Raw genomic sequence first — 20,937 nt, forward strand, 5'->3', positions numbered from 1 at the left:
AACAGATGCAAAATACCACAAAAAGTGTAAAAAACAGATGAAAAAACACAAAAACGATTAAAAACAGGTGAAAACACAAAAAAAAAGTGAAAAAATGACTGTAGACTGATGAAAACTCTCGACCAATCAGAATTCAGAGAGCGTTCAATGCGACCCAACATGGCGGCGCTCTGAGTTTTTTGTGTCGTCCGTCCGTTCAACATGTTCAGACTGAGCCATAAAAACCATTTTGACGAGATAAACTGAATATTAACCAAATGTGTGGGTCTGGGTAAAAAAATGTAATTTTCCTGAAAACTACTAAAATGGATTTATAGCGTTTAAGTGAGATTTACTCTGGAAAAATCTAGTTAAAGAAGAGATTTCCTGATTTATTGTTTGACAAAACCTTTGTTATTTTAGATCATGGGTGTCAAAGTCAAGGCCCGAGGGCCAGATCCGGCCCGCAATTGAATGATCTTGGCCCCCGGGGTGATGTTTGATTAGTATAAGAACCGGCCGCACGCCACAGCCGCCTACTGGTGTTATTCACGCACCAAAACTACATTACCCACAATGCTACGGTAGCCCACGGACTCACTGCAGCACTGCAAGTGGGCCGCCTCGGCTTCATTATTCATACCGTACAAAAATATGTGATTATTCATTTAATTATTAGATAAAACACGGTACACTGTGTTCCGTCTTGGTTCAATAGGTTATATGCATCATTTTAATATGTTTTAATAAATAAATAAAAATAAATATGTAGCTAATTTGTTTTTTTTGGCCCTCTGATGTGTTTGACTTTGACATCCCTGCTTTAGATGCATCCGCTCGTTCATGATGGGGCGTGAAATATAATATATAATAATATATATCGTTCCTCCTCAGATATAAGTGAGATTTACTCTGGAAAAATCGAGATAAAGAAGAGATTTCTTGATTTATTGTTCGACAAAACCTTTGTTATTTTAGATCTACAGTCTGAGGGGTTGAATTTTAGACTGTGACATTTTGTAAATGAGCTTTTTAAATTTTGGATTTGAGGCAAAATAATAATAATAATAAGAAGAATTACTTTATTTATCCCGCACGGGGAAATTTAATTTTTTCACTCTTATTATTAATCATGTTACACACACAGGCCCAAAATACACACACATGCACACAGACAGGACCTATATACATGCAATTAATGAGAGATGTTAGAGCGAGGGGGCTGCCAGTGACCGGCGCCTAGAGCAGTTGGGGGTTCGGTGCCTTGCTCAACAGCACCTCAGCAGTGCCCAAGAGATGAACTGGCACCTCTCCAGCCACCAGTCCACGCTCCATACATGGCCCACACAGGGACTTGAACCAGCGACCCTACAGTTCCCAGCCAAGTCACCTATGGACTGAGCTACTGCCGCCCCAACAGAAGAAATAACGAAGAATACAGAGTTGAGGGTACATTGTTTGTTGTGTTTTTTTTACCATGAATTAAAGGAATTAAAGGTTGTGTTTGTTTCCTGCAAGGCCTCGTGTCTCGGGGTGAACAATGGTTCGAGCGTCTCCTTGTCTGTCGCGCTTTCACAAAACGTTACCTTTCCCTTACAGTGTACAGCTCTCTTGTTTCAATCTGTTACACAAACAAACAATACACTTTTTGGATCTACCTAAATGTGAGAAAACCTTCCCAGAGCAAACAATATGTGAATGAGGAGACTTCTGTTATTGCACGTTGGACACATTTGTGCTGATTTGAAGCGCCTTCTCTTGGCTGTCTGGAAATAGTCACTTGTTTGTCAGGAGCGGCGCCTGATTTTCCCTTAACGCAGTAAAATTCTGCGTTAATTTCACCCCCTAATTTTTTAAGAGTATTTACAGACGTTTTATGAAGTTCGTTGGTGACGGCGGTGACAGCTCTGAGGGCTCTTCTCGCCACATGATCCGTATTTATGTCTGAATACCAAAAGCAGGACCATTATGAACGTCCTGAAATCAGATTTATTCCAGTAAAAATATCCTCTTTCCAAATCATTAAAAAATGGCAACAAGCTGTCTGTTTTTTTTCCTTTTTCACACAAAAAATAGCTGAAATATGGCGTGTGAGAAATGTGCAAGGTGGCCGTCTTACAGAAGGTGTAGAGGTGGGATAAATTTAATTACAGCTTCAAATATTCATTTGGCAAATATATCAAGGTTGGAAACACGGGCCCAGAAATGGCAAGCTAGTCTGGCAGGCGCTCACAATAGCGGATGGCAAATGACAGTAATCCATGAAAAGAGACCAGACATTTATAGAATTTATAGAGAAGGACTCGCCATCCCAGATCTCTGATGTTTGTGGGATTTGCTCGTTGGCACGTTAAACGTAGGGAAATGTATATCCAACCTGATTTTCTTTCCAACGCTTTAGCCGCTTAATGTCCAAATTAATTTGGGTTAATTATTGAGCCACATGAGAGAACAACTTACCTTTTCTTTCTTACTCAAAATGAAGTTCTCCGCATGTTGAGGTGTTGTTTTAAGTACAGTTTAACTCTCACTACTGTGAGTGTTACTTTGGGGTAAAACACAGAACCATGCTGGTACTTTCAAAGAGCTGTTTGCAATTTCAGTTGAGACAGAAGTGAGCCGTCTTCTCCGCGTCTCTTTTGTTCTGACGGTCACTCGACACAGTCGCGGTAGCAGGAAACGCAACACGTGAGCCTTCGCTGCTCTCTGATCTAAAAACGCTCGCTGTCTCGTCTCCAGCTGTGCAAAGAGTTGTAGCGAGCGGCAGCGCCAGCGAGGCACCAGGCACAGGTGAAGCTATACCAGGGCACTTCCTCTTCCTGTGACAGCGAGTGAAGGCGGCCTACTTTGCCTCAGTTATCACGCTTTGCCCTGAGTGGGGTTGATCTAATCAGCAGGCTTGGGAGGGGGAGGGGGGGTTAAATGAAGGAGCGAGCCTGCCTCACCTTCCCGAGCCTGGAACTGGAGGAGAGCACGGGGGCGGTAAGTGGTTCTCCGAAGACCACACAGACACAGAGAGTCCCGGTACTGATGCCAAACACCTCCCCAGCATACCCTCCTCCCACCGACAACCAGATTAGAGAGTAGATCAAACCTCACCCACTTCGCTTCTACCTCCAGGGGGCTCCCTCCTCTCCGACGCAGCAGCGGCTCCGAGCAGGAATCACTCTCAGGAGAACACTGGGTGTCAGCTGGTGCTCAGGTGCTGGTTTGCATGAGCTCTAATAACAAACTGGAGCAAAACAGTTGTGTCAAAGGTGGAAGCTGACACTGACCTACATTACCAAAACCACAAGCCGTCTTCAGTTCACGTGCATGCATCATTGTAATGCCTCATATTTTGGGCACATGGTGACTGTAGAGCTCAGTGCTGTGACGTCTGTTTAAAGTCAGCTTTTAAAGTTACAAATAGACATTTTGGTGAAGATAACTGTACATTACACTAGGTAAAAAACTCAACATGTGTCCCCCACTGGTGTAACTGTCAAAGTGATGTGTTAATGTATTAACAGCAACCTGTAACTGTGTTATCACGACATTGCCAACAAGGACGACGTGCCCAAAAACGACTTGTGTTTGGGTTCAAGTGACGAAGCCCTCTAGAGGTCGTCGATGACGTACCAGAAGGTCAATGTAGTTGTGTTTTAAACATGACCACGATTGTTCCCTTACTTTAACCATGTTTTTTTTATTGCTACCATGATGATAAAGGTCCCCGAAACTTAACAAAGCGGCCATTTTAACCCCTAAACCACGATCTTTCCCTGAACCTAAGGTCTAAACAAACATTAACCATATCAATCATAGCACTGCCACATCGTTCAACTGATTTATTTTTGTATAGTGATGCGTAATAGTTTGGGAAGGTGCTGACAAATGATGGCGTCCTGCTGATAGGGGTGTCCGAACAGACACTGTGATGTTCAAGGGTTGTGTCTCGATGGTAACTCAAAAATTTGCAAAACTCTTGCAAGATGATTGAAGTTAGGCATCAACCTCAAGCAGCTAAGGAGATACTTTACCCATTTTAATACAGGTTTGCGTCATGGCAATGGGTTAATAAAATGGGGAAAGTATCTCTTTAAGCTTCGATGGTTGGAGGTAGGAATGAACCTTGAGTGGTTAAAGTTAGGATGTGTTGTAGGGCCGCTAGTCTCGGGCTACCATCCAGACACTACTTTGTCCTAGAGGGCATTGACACACAGTTGACTTTGTTGTTTAATTAGGAGGACTTATCTAGGCTGTGAGCCATCAACGGACACTCGAACATCATTGACGAAACACAACAACTCTGAAGAAATTGGCGCAAAATGAGGATGTGTACCCGTATGTCACATCTGCATACATATCTCCTCACCGCATGTCTCCAATCAAAGTCACGTAACAACTGAAGGAGGAAAAAAAAAACCTCTGTAAAAACGGAGCCAAATCATCAAACGGCCTTCCACCCTCCTGCTGCATGAGAGCGGTCCGTGTGGAGGTATGGGAGACGCTGGCAGCAGGAGCGAGACGGGCGGGGTAGAGGTGGTGGTGGGGTACTAATCGGGGAGGGAAGGAGGGATGGATGGATGGATGTAGGAGGAGGAGGAGGAGGAAGAAGGGAGGATTGATAAAGCCTGATCTGTGCCATGGGGCATTTATGGCTGCTGGGGAGGCAGGGGGACGGGGATGGGGGGGGAAACGGGTGGGAGGAGGCATTGTCTGCTGTGTCCGTGCGTTTATAGGATTGAGCTCAAGTTTCCTTTGTGTTTCCATTTTGTTGAGGGATTATGTTCTTTGAGAGAGTTGTGCAAGCAGGCAGGCGCACAGAGTGGAGGCGGAGAGAGAGAGAGAGAGAGAGAGAGAGAGAGGGAGGGAGAGAGAGAGAGAGAGAAGATGGGTGAGGGGGGGCACAAGGAGGGAGAGAGGATGTCTTTGTTCAGAGCGTTGATCATGAACAAGACAGATAGCAGAGGGTGTGTGTCTTCATGAGTATGTGTGTGTATCCGTGTGTGTGTTCTTAATGCCAGGCGGTGCGTTCGTGTGTCTGAGTGTGTGTGTGTGTGTCGGAGAGCAGAGCAAGGTGTCAGGACATGTAACCAGCCATGTAACAATTTAAAATCAATTTGCCTCCCAAGAAGGAATCGCTCTGCGAGACATTTTCCCCTCCGAGCGTTCACAGGACTTTCATTCTATCTAAATAGATATCAATTACATAATCGCTTTTCTCCTCCGCGCCCGGCCGCAGACGGCAGAGTTTGTCACGCGGAGCTCAGGCGTAATTGTCCCCTCGCACATAATGTTGCGTGATTGCTTGTGACATTTGCGGTGTCATTGATAAACAGGGCACGGGTGTAATGAAGACACAAAAAGCTCCGGCTGTGTCAGGGAGGAGGTGGAGGTGGAGGTGGAGGTGGCGGCCTCACGCGCTTCTTGTGAATTGTGTCGACTGAAGCAACAGTTTCATGTCGTTAACCGCGTCCTTTCCCTTCAAACACGAGTCCCAAGCCACCTCCAAAACCAGTGTTTCTCTCATTAATTGATTGGTGACGGATGGAAAAAGTAAATGGAAGTGTTGACTGGTGATAATCCGAGCGCTGAAAGTTTTCCAACTCCTCTCATTTAAAATAAAAACACACACCCCGGTGCCTTTACCTTGTTCCAACCCCGCTGGGTAACCGCGCGCCCATTGTGTTTTCCTCTTGCTAAAACGCCACATGGTCCATTTGCATAGGATAACCAACATATAGCGAATCATTTGCATGCCTGAAAGTGCACTTGAGTAACCGTAATTACACGTGACACCAATTACTCTGTTACTTTGTATTAAATTATAATGGGAAATTCCACTAGAGAATTGGAGCCTAATTGCATCTTAATTTGCATAATTTTGCATATTAATCACATCTCCGATGAATAATAAATTTCAGCAGATTTTTTAATTTATGCGCAGATCCAAAAAAACAAGTTGAGGAAATAATTTGTGAGTGAAAAAAAAAAAAATCAGGAACTATTACTTTAGAGCATTTGTGCTAATTTCTCTCATTACGCCGCGCTCGAGTCAAAGAAATCGCTACTCTTGATCAACAAGCGGCGCAATTTGAAGCGGAGAGTTAGTAAAAATAACTCAAAGACGTACATTTTGGAAACTTTGTGGCTCTATTTAAAGCTTCTCCCCACTGCGGAGATGCCAAACGCGCTCTACGGTGATAATTCAAATCACTTTCTGCCTTTTTTGGTCAACACCTGTGCCTGTTATTGTGCGTGGCGCCCTGCCAGCGCACACACACACACACACACACACACACACACACACACACACACACACACACACACACACACACACACACACACACACACACACACACAAAGCCAATACCTGTAGCCCAGATTCAACCCAAATGTACAAAAACAACATATTTTCCACATTTCACAGGCGACCCTCTCCAGTGGAAAGTTGAGCAAGTTCTTTTTTTTTTTTTTTTTTTAGAAACCTGATAATGAAGAACGACACAAACTAAAAACCTGCTCTTTTGAGTCCACTTCTGCTTCACGGTGGCAACATTTAAGAAAATATGTCGAGTTTGAATCACAACAAACAAGTTGTGGGAGAAAAAAAAAAGACATAAGATGCATGAGCGTGTTTTATATAATGCACATTTATCAAGATTTAGTGTGTTTGCAGAGGGTTTCCCAAGCGCCCGGGGGCTTCTGTTCTGACACTTACAACAAATAAAGCACTGTCTGCTCGTGACCCTGTGACGCAGCAGGGCGCTCTGGGTCCAGACCTTAGATCCTGCAACACGAAGCCTGATAACAAAGATTAGTGGCACAGTGGGTCGTCCTGCATTCGAAGTACAAGTCCAAACAAATAGTATTCTCTAGTTCAGGACATGATACACACTAAACTGTTTCCTTTACTAGATTGGTGACATTTGCTCATGATTGACAGGTGAAGGACAGTTATTATTGTGCTTCTGTTCTGACACTTACAACAAATAAAGCACTGTGTGCTCGTGACCCTGTGACGCAGCAGGTCGCTCTGGGTCCAGACCTTAGATCCTGCAACACGAAGCCTGGTACCAGACAGACGTGTCAGCTAGTTATACACAGACCTCACAATAACTGACACGGTAAAACAAAGATTAGTGGCAGAGTGGGTCGTCCTCCATTCGAGAGATTGGAGGTTTGATCCCCACCTCCCCCGGTCCACATGTAGAAGTGTCCTTGGGCGAGACACTGAACCCCGAATTGCTCCCCGTGCTGCGCATGGGTGTGTGAATGTGGTGGTAAAGTAGGGGATTTTTAAATAAGATAGTGGTCAAAGTCAGTGCAGAAGAGGCCCAGATAATCCCACTTTCAGGCTCAAACTTAAAAAACACTGCTTGCTTCAAACTCTCCATCCCCAGGTTGAGTGACAGCTCTTGGGGTGATGATTAAGCTGATATTTCAGTGGAAGAGCACCGTCACGCATGCACCAATGTAGGCGAGTGGGGCGGCTGTGGATCAGTGGGAAAGTGGTTCGATCCCCAGCTCCCCAATACACTGAACCCCGAATTGTGCCCCGTGCTGCACATGGGTGTGTGAATGTGGTGTGAATGGTTACATTAGATGGTCTGTAGATGTCCACTGCCGTCAGTGTGAATGTCTGTGTGAACGGGTGAATGTGACAAACACTGTGAAAGCACCTTGAGTAGTCAGAAACTAGAAAGGCGCTTTATGAGTACAAGTCCAAACAAATGTTATTCTCTAGTTCAGGACATGATTCACACTAAATAGTTTTATTATGGGCAGAAAATTGAGATTGTGGACACTTGCTCCTGACTGACAGGTGAAGAACAGTTGTTATTGTGCTCCCCAGTAAATGCTAAATATTTTAAATGTTATTATTATTTTATCCTGTCAATTTTCTCTGGACCCCTCACGTTTAGTTTGCGACCCCTTACGACATTGTGGCTTTGGTGTTCATGCGGGAACATCAGGTTTAACTTCACGCCTCTCTATGTCATTATTATTCATCCTAATGCTGTGTTTTCAGGCTTCTCTAAAGCTGTGATTTTATCCCGAACATATAACCTCAGATAATCCAGAGCGGCATCTCTTATTGATGAAGTTTGTCTCATCATTATTGATAAAGCCGTCTCCGTGTTTCACCTCCGCTCCGCCACCGGTGGCCTGCCTCTAAATCACTCTGGAGGTTTGTTCCACACGACATCTTCATCGCGTCACCCACAGGAGTTCAGCCGTGGACAACAGTGCCTTTCAGTGGCACAACAGAGGAAAGAGCTCAGTGACTGAACACACACACAGGCTGTGCGGCTCACACACACACACACACACACACACACACACACACACACACACACACACACACACACACACACACACACACACACACACACACACACACACACACACACACACACACACACACACACACACACACACACACACACAGGCTGTGCGGCTCACACACACACACACCATCTCCATGACGCTCAATCAATAAGACACTCAGAGCAGGAACAGCCCGTAGCACCGACATTAGTGCACAAAAGAGAGTGTAGAAATAAAGTTGTGGATCCATTTCCCCATCAGAACATTAACGTTTTTACACATCATTGATTCAATTCAGTTGTATTTTGTGTTAATTGTGTCCCTAGATCCCTTTTTCCCACTGCCAGGAAAATATTTTAGGGTAAAAACTGTTAAAATCTTGATTATATTTGAGGTCGCAGGTTAAAACGCGTCTTTCCACTGCAACTTGGCGAAGAAGAAGATGATGTATTTGAATTAATAAAGAAATAAAAAAGGATTGGGTCACATCCTGCACTCGGAGAAAGAGCAGAACACCGTCATATAGTGTCTCGAGATCGCAGTCGCAACAACAAAACATAATTCCAGCAGTCGGGTTGCCAGGTTTGTTGCCGAGTGTGTAAAGCAATCAGCCTGCTCCATGTCTGTGATGGATCACACAGGGAAACGATTAATTTTGACTAATCAACTAAGAAATCACCCGTAGGTGTGAATGGTTGTCTGTCTCTGTTCGTCTCTATGTGTCCTGTGATAGACTGGCGTCCTGTCCAGGGTGGACCCCGCCTCACGCCCGATGTCAGCTGGGATCGGCTCCAGTCCCCCGCGACCCCGACCCCGGGATAAGCGGTTGAAGATGAATGAATGAATTAATTAATTTTACAACAGAATTTAACGTTAGCCAGTCTTCACCTGGAAGTCTTTCTTTGAGTGGTGTGTAATCGATGAGCTCTCAACTCAAAATGAGTCCTTGTTTCTGTAGCAACAACAGACAAACCTGGCAACCCACAACACCACACGCTATTGGCTGCTCCAATGGAAACAGCACGGGACAGAAATTCATTGTCAAGCCCGTCAAAACAATTTTTAAATATTAATTCAGACTAAATATATTGTTTTATGGAAAAGCAACACTTTCATCCTGTACCCCTCGAAACGCCCCCTTGTGTGTATTTATTTTCTTTTTTTAAATAAAGCTTTGAATAATTATTCTTCCTTTAACCCTCCTGTTCTCCTAAGGGTCAATTTGACCCCATTTAATGTTTAACATCTCTAAATAATGACGTCTTTTTTTGTTTTTCTGCTTTATATTTATGACTTTTCCTCATTTTATGGGGAAAAGTCATAAAAAACCTAGAATTATCATGATTATATATATTTGTACTTGTGGCATCGGTGTTCCTTTGGGTCAGTTTGATCATCTGGATGATTTAATCATTATTATTATTGTTTATTTTACAATTCAAATATTATATGAGGTCAAATTCATGCTGCTGTCCTTGATAACGGACGTTACTTTCATTCCAGATGTTACAAATAACACAAAATAGCACTTAAAATAACAGACTTACTTTAAAACACACACACAGAAATCCCTCCATGCAGTTTAACATCAGTGATATTTTTCATTCTGTTAAATAAATACATAAAGTACCCGACTTCACTTGAGTCACACATTGATTCTGATCATTTTCCAGATGTTTAAACTGCTACGGTCGAATTGACCCCAAGAATAAATGGTGTTAGTCAAATTTGAGGGCAACAGGAGGGTTAAAGGTCTGACCCCAAATACAAACTTGTGGCGTAAACACGATAAAGAAACTTTAAAGACTGCAGGTTTATGTCTCTTGCTCCTTTTCTTCCTGAATGGCAGAAGTCCAGATGAATAAGCATCCACCCTGACAGCTGATCTGATTTCATGACACAGATCACGTGTTAATTACTCAAATCACGTGCTCATGTGGTCTGGCAGCCTTTCACATGTTAAAGCCCCATTTTATGACTTTTCTAGGTGCCTCACCATCTTCTTCCCTCCTTTAAAGTCTTCCCTTCCTCTTCCTCCTCACCCTGTCCTCCTCACATGTCTTGATTATCCTTAACTCTTCTCCACGTGTGCGCGTTTTTCCTCTTTCTGCAGATTCTCCAACAACTGATCTCATCCGGTGCGTAAGGGTCGTTACGCGTAATTACTGTGATACATCCCGGGGAAGGTTTACGCGTCTGAGCGCAATTTCCAAAAGTAACCAAGAGCCGCGCTGCTAATTATTGATAAATAAAATTAGTTGGGAGAAGTTCAGGTGGGCGGGGCCGCGCGCAGGTGTCTGCGAGCGAGCGTGCGTGCGCGCTGGGGAGGGAGAGAGGAAGCCACGGGGAGACGGCGCTGACCTGTAATCACCGGGAACAGCGGGGACTTAATGATGTTTTGGTCTGCTGATCAAATTCCACATTTACGCACAATCATTTTGGGCACCTGCGCAAAAACACAGACAAGGGAAAGTGCCTGTGTGTGTGTGTGTGTGTGTGTGTGTGTGTGTGTGGTGCAGACACTTTCACTTTTGTATACTCCTCTATTGTGTTAATAATAGGTTGCATGCACGCACAGACACACAGGAAGTTTGTTTTCTAGTTCCCTGATACTTTGTAACACACACACACACACATACACACACACACACACACACACACACATAGAGGACAGATAAATGGATATGTATCTCCCTCTGCTGGACTCTGTCAGTTAAGCCACTCTGCTGCCTTTAAGTGCTCCTTGTAAGTTTCGCCTCTCTCCCTCATGAAGAGACAGAAACACTGCATCAGTTTAAATGTTGTCATTTTTTTTAGCTTTTGTTTGGTTACATTTAGACCTCTGCAGCAGCACAATGAAGACATGAAGCGTGTAAGTGGTTTAAACTGCTGAAATGTCAAATCTGTGCACAAGAGTGAGCTTATAAAATAATATGTAAAGACAGTTTCAGGTGAAGCTCAGTGTCTGTATGGACATATATGACATTACTTTTCAAAATAAGATCACACAGAATCGCCTAAATGTGTGTGATGTGGTTAAAGAAGTGGTTCTACGTTTGATTTGGGGGGGTTTACGCTATTTCCAAAGGTCGGAAACTAATAAAAGCCAGAGGACAAGCCTTTGTTTTAAAGTATTTGGTGCAGAAATTATGTGAAACTGCAATATTAGGCTATCTTGGCACAATTGTTGAGTGTCTATGCAACCAGATAGCATAATCAGGATCTCATAGGTATTCAGGAATCGAGCAAAATGCAGATTGATTATACAAGGACTAAGAAAGCAGTGAGGGAGCGTCACTTGTCACTTTATACCATCACTACATCACTTCATTCAGTTGTACTGTAACTTAGATCAGTCAGAAATGCTGCTACACTTTAACACTGTTATCAATTATCGCTCCTTCTCACTTATTTAGTTTGTACTTATTTTATTCCAACATGCTGCTAAACTGCATATTGTTGTATATTGTATAGACCTATGCTCAACCACAATGTCCGTTGCACTCTGTCACATTTAGTTATGTTTGATTTATTTTACGTTAGCTTTATTTTGATTTGATTATGTTTTTATGCTTATTGTCACTCTGATCCTTTCACATCTTTGTATTGAAACTGTTGCACAATAATTTCCTCTGGATAAATAAATAAAGCTTCTTGAATCTTGAATTTTGAATTGAAGGGTGCCTTTTCGCATTAAGCGTTTTCTTCACCTTCGCCTGAACATTTCTACAGGTCAGTTTTCCTGTCTGCCTTTTCTGAAATCTACGCTTTAGAGTTCAAACACTGCGTCAAAGTCACCCGTCTTAAATTGCCTCCTATCCCTGAACTATGAACTATTTTATTTAAGTCATGTATTTATCGCTTAGGATTCAGAGGCTCCCATTTGCTTATTTTTCTGTCTTTGCTTTCCTTTTTACTGCTTATTTGCTTTATTTTGTTTGCATTATTATTATTTTTTAAAATAAAGGAAGTAATTGCTTTAAAAAATACACAAATGTGCCCCCCACTCTGAACATAATCTATGCTTTTACGTCAAATCGCACCCCTTAATTTCATCCACGTCAAATTGTGCAGCCTGGTGTCAAAGACATTAAAGTAGACTAATATTAAATTAATTTAAATTATGAAATATACCAATGAAGCAGCAGAAAAAGTCAAAGACACTGATCCCATCCTGAGAAGTGGGAAACAAAAATTATACAAAGTGCTGCATCTGATTGTTCCTGCATTTCCCACAGTCCCTGAACGCAGCAGTCATGTGTGTTTATGTCGTGGACACGATAAGGATTGTGGGTACAGCATGGGGTGAGTTGCGTAAGGTTACCAAAGGCAACAGTGACCATGGAGGTTGTTTCATCTCCGACCCGGGGTCCAAACGCCGCCGGTAACGCTGCGTCCTCCCCGCTCTGATGCTGCGGATCACCGGCCTCGCTGCATGCCGGGAGCTCGGCGGCCTCGCGTCGTGCTCACCCGGGATCTGCGCCTGGAAGACGGACCCGACCTGCAGCAGCAAGCGGTCGGCCGTGCACCGGCGGTGGGTGTGTGTGAGTCCGGCGCGTCCTTTCACCGGGCTGCCCGCGGCGCAGGCTCGGAGGCTGTGCCGGCGGAGGGTCGTGTTCGCCGGTCAGAAACACAGACTGTTCAGCTCAGAGCCTGGAGCCGGGGAGCCGCCGGGGAGCTCCAGCGGTCAGCCCGCCGTCTCTGTCGTCGGCATCCCGGATCCGATCACATGGCTCCGGTGCAAAGTTGTCATATATCTCATCGATCTGCACTTCGAGTTAGATTTAAGCTCCGTGGAGTTTGAAAGAGGAGTAAAGCAGGTAACCACCAATGAACAGCTGGGTGACTCACTCCACATGCTGGTTTATGTCATCAGGGGGTTGAAAGCTTCCTTTGAGTCTTCAGATTTAAATTAAACATTAATATATGAGGTTGTTTTAGCTCCAAGTTTTTCATATATTAATATAAAGAGGGTGAAAGCACCTTCAGATGAAAGGTCATACTCACAAAGCATCAGTTAAAGGTTAAATATGTGGAATCTGTATTAAAAGCTACGTATTGAGGGGTACAGCTGTCTGTGTGCAAACCTCAGTCTCTCCATCTGCCTTCAGCCTCACTGTCACTATGTGTATTTCCTCTATGGTCGACTACTCTGAATGAGGCGGGTCTATCTCGCCAAAAACGCCCCTAATATGCATGTGAGTCGCTCAGGAGGCCGTTTGACCAGGTAGACAGAGGCCCTATCGGAGAGCAGGGCCTCTTTGGGGTGACATCAGGAACTAACATCATGATGCAGGCGATTAAATCCCCTTGTTGTCCCTCATCCGTCCCAGGCTCTGGTCCACGTCTCCCACATGATGTCCGTTGGCAGATACCACCGGCTTGTGGGGCTTTTGTCCACTGAGGTAACAAATCATGAACACTGTACACGCACACACACAAAAACTGGAGATGTATTCACATGCAGTTACTGATAAACTGACTTTTTCCTCTTTGAATGACTGTCCTGTAGAAATAATAATTCATGTCTAAAGTAGTAGGTTTGTGGGGATAAGGATTAATTAACCACGTCATTTGTTTTTCTGTCATTTTTAGATGATAGAGTATGTTCAGATGAGGTGCAGGTCCCTGACCGATACTCAGAGACGGCATCTAGCTGTCACCATGGATGATATTATATTGGCGATGCCAGAGGACGTGTCTGTCGACTTTGATGAATGTGGTGAGTTCTGTGCGATCAGTCTTCACACATCACACGTACGGGCTGAGAACACTGAATGACAAAAGTGATTTGCAGTACGTATTCCATCAAGTGTCACTGCTGGTCCGTTAAAGTCTCTCACAACCGGAGCAAACGGCTCTGCTGCCCAGCTAGAGTCAAAGGTCATTAAACTGTCCGTGCTGTCCCGTCAAAGAAGACGTCGTGGGCTCATAACCTCATATTCAGAGCGCAGAGCTGGAACACCAATCTCTATTAATTTCAGGGGGTTTTCAAGCCTTTATTATACAGGACAGACAGGAAATGGGGTGAAAGAGAGGGGGAGATGAGCAGGAAATGGGGTGAAAGAAAGGGGGAGATGAGCAGGAAATGGGGTGAAATAGAGGGGGGGATGAGCAGGAAGTGGGGTGAAAGAGAGCGGGAGATGAGCAGGAAGTGGGGTGAAAGAGAGGGGGAGATGAGCAGGAAATGGGGTGAAATAGAGGGGGAGATGAGCAGGAAATGGGGTGAAATAGAGGGGGGGTGAGCAGGAAATGGGGTGAAATAGAGGGGGAGATGAGCAAGAAATGGGGTGAAAGAGGGGGAGATGAGCAGGAAATGGGGTGAAATAGAGGGGGAGATGAGCAGGAAATGGGGTGAAAGGAAGGGGGAGATGAGCAGGAAATGGGGTGAAAGCGGGGGAGATGAGCAGGAAATGGGGTGAAATGGAGGGGGAGATGAGCAGGAAATGGGGTGAAATAGAGGGGGAGATGAGCAGGAAATGGGGTGAAATAGAGGGGGAGATGAGCAGGAAATGGGGTGAAAGAGGGGGAGATGAGCAGGAAATGGGGTGAAAGAGAGGGGGAGATGAGCAGGAAATGGAGTGAGAGAGAGGGGGAGATGAGCAGGAAATGGGGTGAGAGAGGGGGAGATGAGCAGGACACAGGGTGAAATAGAGGGGGAGATGAGCAGGAAATGGGGTGAGAGAGAGGGGGAGATGAGCAGGAAATGGGGTGAAATAGAGGGGGAGATGAGCAGGAAATGGGGTGAAATAGAGGGGGAGATGAGCAGGAAATGGGGTGAAAGAGGGGGAGATGAGCAGGTAATGGGGTGAAAGAGAGGGGGAGATGAGCAGGAAATGGGGTGAAATAGAGGGGGAGACTAGGAGGAAATGGGGTGAAATGGAGGGGGAGATGAGCAGGAAATGGGGTGAGAGAGAGGGGGAGATGAGCAGGAAATGGGATGAAATGGAGGGGGAGATGAGCAGGAAATGGGGTGAAATAGAGGGGGAGACGAGCAGGAAATGGGGTGAAAGAGAGGGGGAGATGAGCAGGAAATGGGGTGAATTGGAGGGGGAGATGAGCAGGAAATGGGGTGAAATGGAGGGGGAGATGAGCAGGAAATGGGGTGAAATAGAGGGGGAGATGAGCAGGAAATGGGGTGAGAGAGAGGGGGAGATGAGCAGGAAATGGGGTGAGAGAGAGGGGGAGATGAGCAGGAAATGGGGTGAGAGGGGGAGATGAGCAGGAAATGGGGTGAGAGAGGGGGAGACGAGCAGGAAATGGGGTGAGAGAGGGGGAGACGAGCAGGAAATGGGGTGAGAGAGGGGGAGACGAGCAGGAAATGGGGTGAGAGAGGGGGAGATGAGCAGGAAATGGGGTGAGAGAGGGGGAGATGAGCAGGAAATGGGGTGAGAGAGAGGGGGAGATGAGCAGGAAATGGGGTGAGAGAGGGGGAGATGAGCAGGAAATGGGGTGAGAGAGAGGGGGAGATGAGCAGGAAATGGGGTGAAATAGAGGGTGAGACTAGGAGGAAATGGGGTGAAATGGAGGGGGAGATGAGCAGGAAATGGGGTGAGAGAGAGGGGGAGATGAGCAGGAAATGGGGTGAAATGGAGGGGGAGATGAGCAGCAAAGTCCCGCGGCCGCTGCCTCAAGGACCTTCAGCCTCTTTACCACTCAGCCACTGGCCGCCACTTGATTTTCTCCATATCTCCAGCCCTGACGATCTCTCGTAACTCGTACGCTGGACGCTCTGCGGTGTCTTTCTCCTCGCAGGTAGAAAGTTCTGCACCATCGCCATGAGATTTTGGCTCCTGTCCACATATGAAGGCCCCGATGACCCCGAGGGCACAAAGATCTTCAAAGTGGCCCCGAGTGAAGATGGCAGCCCACAGAAGAAAATAGTCACAGCGGTCTTCGAGTAAGCGTTGACATGTTCAAATCTATTGTGTGGATTATTTTCTGCTTCAAGCTCATTTTAGATCATTCATTTGCTCAGATCTCATTTGTCAAAATCTCTGTTAGCTCCACGGTTACAAAAGGCACAAATATTTACTTGGAGACTCAATTATAAGTTGGCAAAAGCTCAAAGCTACCTGCAGGATTTCCAACATATGGTCTGTTTTCATCGCGTGGGTAACAGAGCCACAAACATGTTTTTCATACATATGTGGAAACGATCATTAAGAAGAAATGTTCCAAAGTCTCGTGTGTGGGTGGATGAGAGTTCAACTTATATATAATGCCTCACTCAGGGAAACGGTGGAAGTAACGTTTAGTTCACTGGAGGACCGGCACCGATAAACTTAAGGGCGCACTCACACTGTCCTTCCGCACCGCGCCCCGTGCTTTAGGGTCCTTGTCCCCCCCTCCAGGCCCGGTTGTACTAACACCTACCCTAACACGTCACACGCATTGATGACGTCATGGCGATGAGTCACTTTGTTTCCAGATCTTTCCATAGACCTCTGAGTTTTTGTGCGTCTTGTCGACTGTTTTTTAATCTTTTCATCGACCAAATCTGCAGTAAACACTCCACCTCCGCATCACACCAACGTGAACCTTTCGCCGCCATTGTTTTAAATGTCCGCGCATGGTCCCTCCTTCTTTTTTCTACGTCCCAACAGGCGCACAGGAAATGACCTCAGAACCGCCGTAGCCCTTGTGCTCATGCTCGTAGACACGCTCGTGCTCGTACATGTGTAAACGTGCTTTAAAAAAGCCCACCTCTGCCAAACGGGAGGTCAAACTTAGACTTTAGCCGTGAAACGTTCTGGGGCACGGTACGGATGGACAGTGTGAGTGCGCCCTAAAGAAACAGTCATCTAGATGAAGCCAGCAATGTTCTTTATTTCACGTCTGATACAAACATGCTCGTCAGAAAAGCATTCAGCTACTGCTTCACTTCAGTTGTTCTGACGTGGGTCTAAAGAACCACTCTTGTGATTCACCGCTGTAACAGAAAAGGGAAATCACTTCACTCTCAGTGCATGTAACAGCCAAAGCCTCTTTCCATTCCCAATCAGTAATCCTGTTAGTTGCTGGACCACATGGAGACGCTATTCTACCTAATGCCCACCTATCTAGTTAGCCAGATTCTCTTCCCTATTGTCTCAGGTCTTGAAATCCCCTCTGAGAAAGCCTGTTACACTTGAAATGTTATCCTGGAGGCGAGCAAACAGACATGTTGGCAGGATAAGGAAGCTATTTCCAGAACCCTCACCTCATTGTTTTCAAGGTGAAACAGGAAGAACTTAGTTGAGTTGAAGCGTTTTCAGAACCGCGGTGCGTTCGCTTTACTTCAACTCAAGTTGTAAACAAATGGCATGTGTGAGCAAGCCGCTGTCTGCGAAGTCGTTAATATACCAGTGTTGTTGTCTGAATATTCATCAGATGATTGATATCAGTCTATGGAGCCGTTCGCATTAAGAGAATAAACCGTTTGTAGCTTTTGTTAAACATGTCCGCCCCTTTCCTTCCAGATTCCACCGCGAGCTGACGACCGGAGCCTCTGACGACTGGAAGGTCACTACGGTTTGGCACTGGCACTGGAAACAGTCCGAGTGATCTGACTCGATGCTGCAAGGCCATTGTTAAGTCGTACTTAAAAGTATTTAAAGATGACTGTAAACTGGAAATCTGCTGCAGCAGATTGAAGAACCGTGTATTAGGAAACGGGACCCAGAGCCATAAACACTGAAGCTGTGCTAACACCTGAAGACCTCAGGACTTTAAGGTTGACCTCTGACCCTCAGATGCCTTTAAAGCCCCACTCCAGTGATGGTACACAGATAAAAAACTGTCCTAGGCCTATTGTGCAACTCTTCTGAAACACCCGTCAGGTGTTTTTAGCTTTAGATACAGTATAAGAGCAGAGGGATGAGGTCACTGGACGAAGACTTTTAAAGTGTGTCTCGCCAAAACAAATAGAAATGTGTGTGTGTAAAATAAACATCTCCAAAAACCCTCACCCTGGGTCCGTGTACCAGCTTTTCCAGAGCTTTCAGTCACATCCCACAGCCTTGCTCTGCAAAGGGAATTGGCTCGGTTGTCTTCACTCGACCTACAGTAAGAACAGTGACAACAGATGCTTTTACACGGTCACTGTTGTCACATGACCAAAGCTTCATACTTACTGTACGCCATGTGACAACTGACAACTATTCACTGAGGAGGGCCATGAGATGCAGCTGGCTGAAAGTTCCAGAAAAAGCGGATAAGTGGACCTTGATTTTTGGTCAAACACATAGTGGTAGAATGAGAGTAGAACCGACAATGAACCGTGATCAAGACTAGTTCAATTGCATAAATCAATCAAGCCCCCACCACAGTGACTTCCTGGTTTATCAAAAAACGTCAAAAACTGCAGTTCTCCGAGTGTCCACTAGGAGGAGTTTGCACAATAGAGCAGTTTCTCATTGACCCCCATGTTAAACAGGCCGTTTACACAGCATCATTAAACCTGTTTAAGGCCTGGGACACAAAAAAAGTTTCTAGTCTATGTTTAGCTCATATCTCCATGACAACACTGAGAGGGGTAATTTTTTTGTCTTAGGCTAGTTTTTATTTTATTGGAGGTTAAAGTTTATGAATAATTAGGGGCGCGGCCTCTTGAGTGACAGCTAGCCCCTGGCCCTCACTTCTCCTCGGAGGTAAACGTCAGCCAGATGGACGTATCTCCCTCCCCCCAACATCACATACATGCCCTTTTTTGGTCAAAGGAAATGAGGCGGAGTCAAAGTCTGACAAGATGACGAGCACGTTTGGATCAAGTTAAGGGAACGGACCCCGACGGGTATGCTACGCCCATTTTATTATACAGACTATATCAATATATATATGCGGTGCCCTAGCTCTCCATGCTTCGTACCACTCCACTGCTCGTTTGTTGAAAAATTTCACCTTAAATAAGTCCGCGACTTGCTTCAAGTTGGTTTATATCGGGTTTTATGTGAAACTTAGCCTGCTACAGTCTTTGCAATGGCAACGATACACATAAGAATAGCAGCCGTTCTGCTCTCATTCTACTTCTATGGTCAAAACCTTATTTCCGAGGTGAAGAATGAACTCTGTTGAGTACTGAAACAATATGTTGTATCAATTAATTGCTTGATCATAGCACCAAACTGTACCCATGACTGTTTCATTAACACAGGAAAGTGTTACAATTAAATAAACAACACATTCAGGTGCCTCTTCCTTAATCATTTGTGTACAGTTCCTGACTTTTACACGTGTGTGACTCCATTAACAGGCTAATGTAACGACCAACTGCATTAGCATCAAAGGTGATGTCCTTGAATTCCTTAAATACATTCACCGCATGTGACACATGAAATGAAGAGGGGACCAAATGTATTAGTTATCACAAGCAGTGGGTAACAAGATAATCCATTTTTCATAGTAAGCAGGAGGGGGTGTATGTTCTCCTACATGGTTGTCAGCGATGCAGTTGACTGTTTGAGCAAGTACCTTATGTGCCGATGAGATCACCGCGTGCGTCTTATCCCAAGTGAAAATGACTGTATTGCATTGCTGCAAGCAAGAGTGACAAATTCTAGCAGAAAATTCTCCATCCGTTTAACTAACCCAAACGCAGCGTGCGTCTGAGCCCGTGGTCACTGCCAGAAACGTGTCACTTGTCAAAAGCATCACGTCTGACAGGCTGGTGAATGCTGCGTGTCATCCCATTTTGTTAAAGCTCGCTGCGATATTATTAATGTTGACATCGTATCTGACAAACAGAGCAGATTCTGTCATTAGCGGCCACTAATTCATGCATAATGAAATACGCGGAGGATTATTCTAATTCTCCTGCATGGTAATATGGGGTCCGTGGAAGTTTGCGTGGGGGTTTTTTGGTTATGGTGGAGCTTCTCGCGGAGTCATAATGGGATTAAATGAGTGCGGTTAGCTTAGCACATGTCAATATGCTCACGGATATGGTGAGAGCACATTAAATACATTTACCATGCCTGTGCATCACTCAGTTTAATGGAAATTAACAGGAAAACAAAAACAAGTGGTGAATATACAAAAAGCTAATGGTTTTTTTTATTAGGTTTTTTCCTGTTTTGTAATCTTCCGACGTGCATCAGTCGAGGCTGCGCGCCAACGTTTCATTAATCTGGTTAGCGAAACAGATTGCAAACAATTCCTGGCACCTCTTTTTAAAAAGTCTGCACGTGTCTGAGCTCCAAAGAGCCATAAATTAATTCTGCTATCTCTGTCAGACTTCAAGGTGGATTAATAGAATTACAAGATAAATATGCTTGGAAATCAAATCTAATACTTTGACAGAACACATGATAAAGGTGCGGAGAACGTAGCTCCCAGTATTTACTCAGGTCTTTAACCAGTATAGAAAAAGTCACAGCGGCTGTTATTAATTATTACGGGAAAATTAACGCAATCAATTAAAGGTTTAACACTGTTTCACAGCGGCTTAGGTGTACAAACAAAGATGACATGTTGCTTCCAACAAAAGACAGATGAGATGTTTCTGTGCATGGAGACATTGATTCTCTGTAAACACGGACATGTAATAGGAAAAACACTTAGCTTGTCATGTTTATCTTTGGCATTATTAATATTTTGCATGGTGACTAAAAAACACTTAGACTGGACATGAACACAGACGCCTTAGAGCTCATTGTTTTCAGT

General features: G+C 44.8%; 1 protein-coding gene across 1 annotated transcript; it reads left to right on the forward strand.

Annotated features, from left to right (window-relative positions):
- Window positions 1-12,594: 12,594 nt before the first annotated feature.
- On the forward strand, window positions 12,595-19,405 carry LOC310950351 (m-AAA protease-interacting protein 1, mitochondrial). Its single transcript, XM_083918097.1, has 5 exons — window positions 12,595-13,115; window positions 13,629-13,700; window positions 13,891-14,017; window positions 16,051-16,195; window positions 17,757-19,405. Exons 1-5 carry the CDS (start codon window positions 12,705-12,707, stop codon window positions 17,839-17,841), a joined length of 840 nt encoding a protein of 279 aa, XP_083774223.1. The 5' UTR covers window positions 12,595-12,704; the 3' UTR covers window positions 17,842-19,405.
- The last annotated feature ends 1,532 nt before the right edge of the window (window positions 19,406-20,937 follow it).

Source organism: Echiichthys vipera, assembly GCF_963691815.1.
Source record: "Echiichthys vipera genome assembly, chromosome: 8".
NCBI classification, from domain to species: Eukaryota; Metazoa; Chordata; class Actinopteri; order Perciformes; family Trachinidae; genus Echiichthys; species Echiichthys vipera.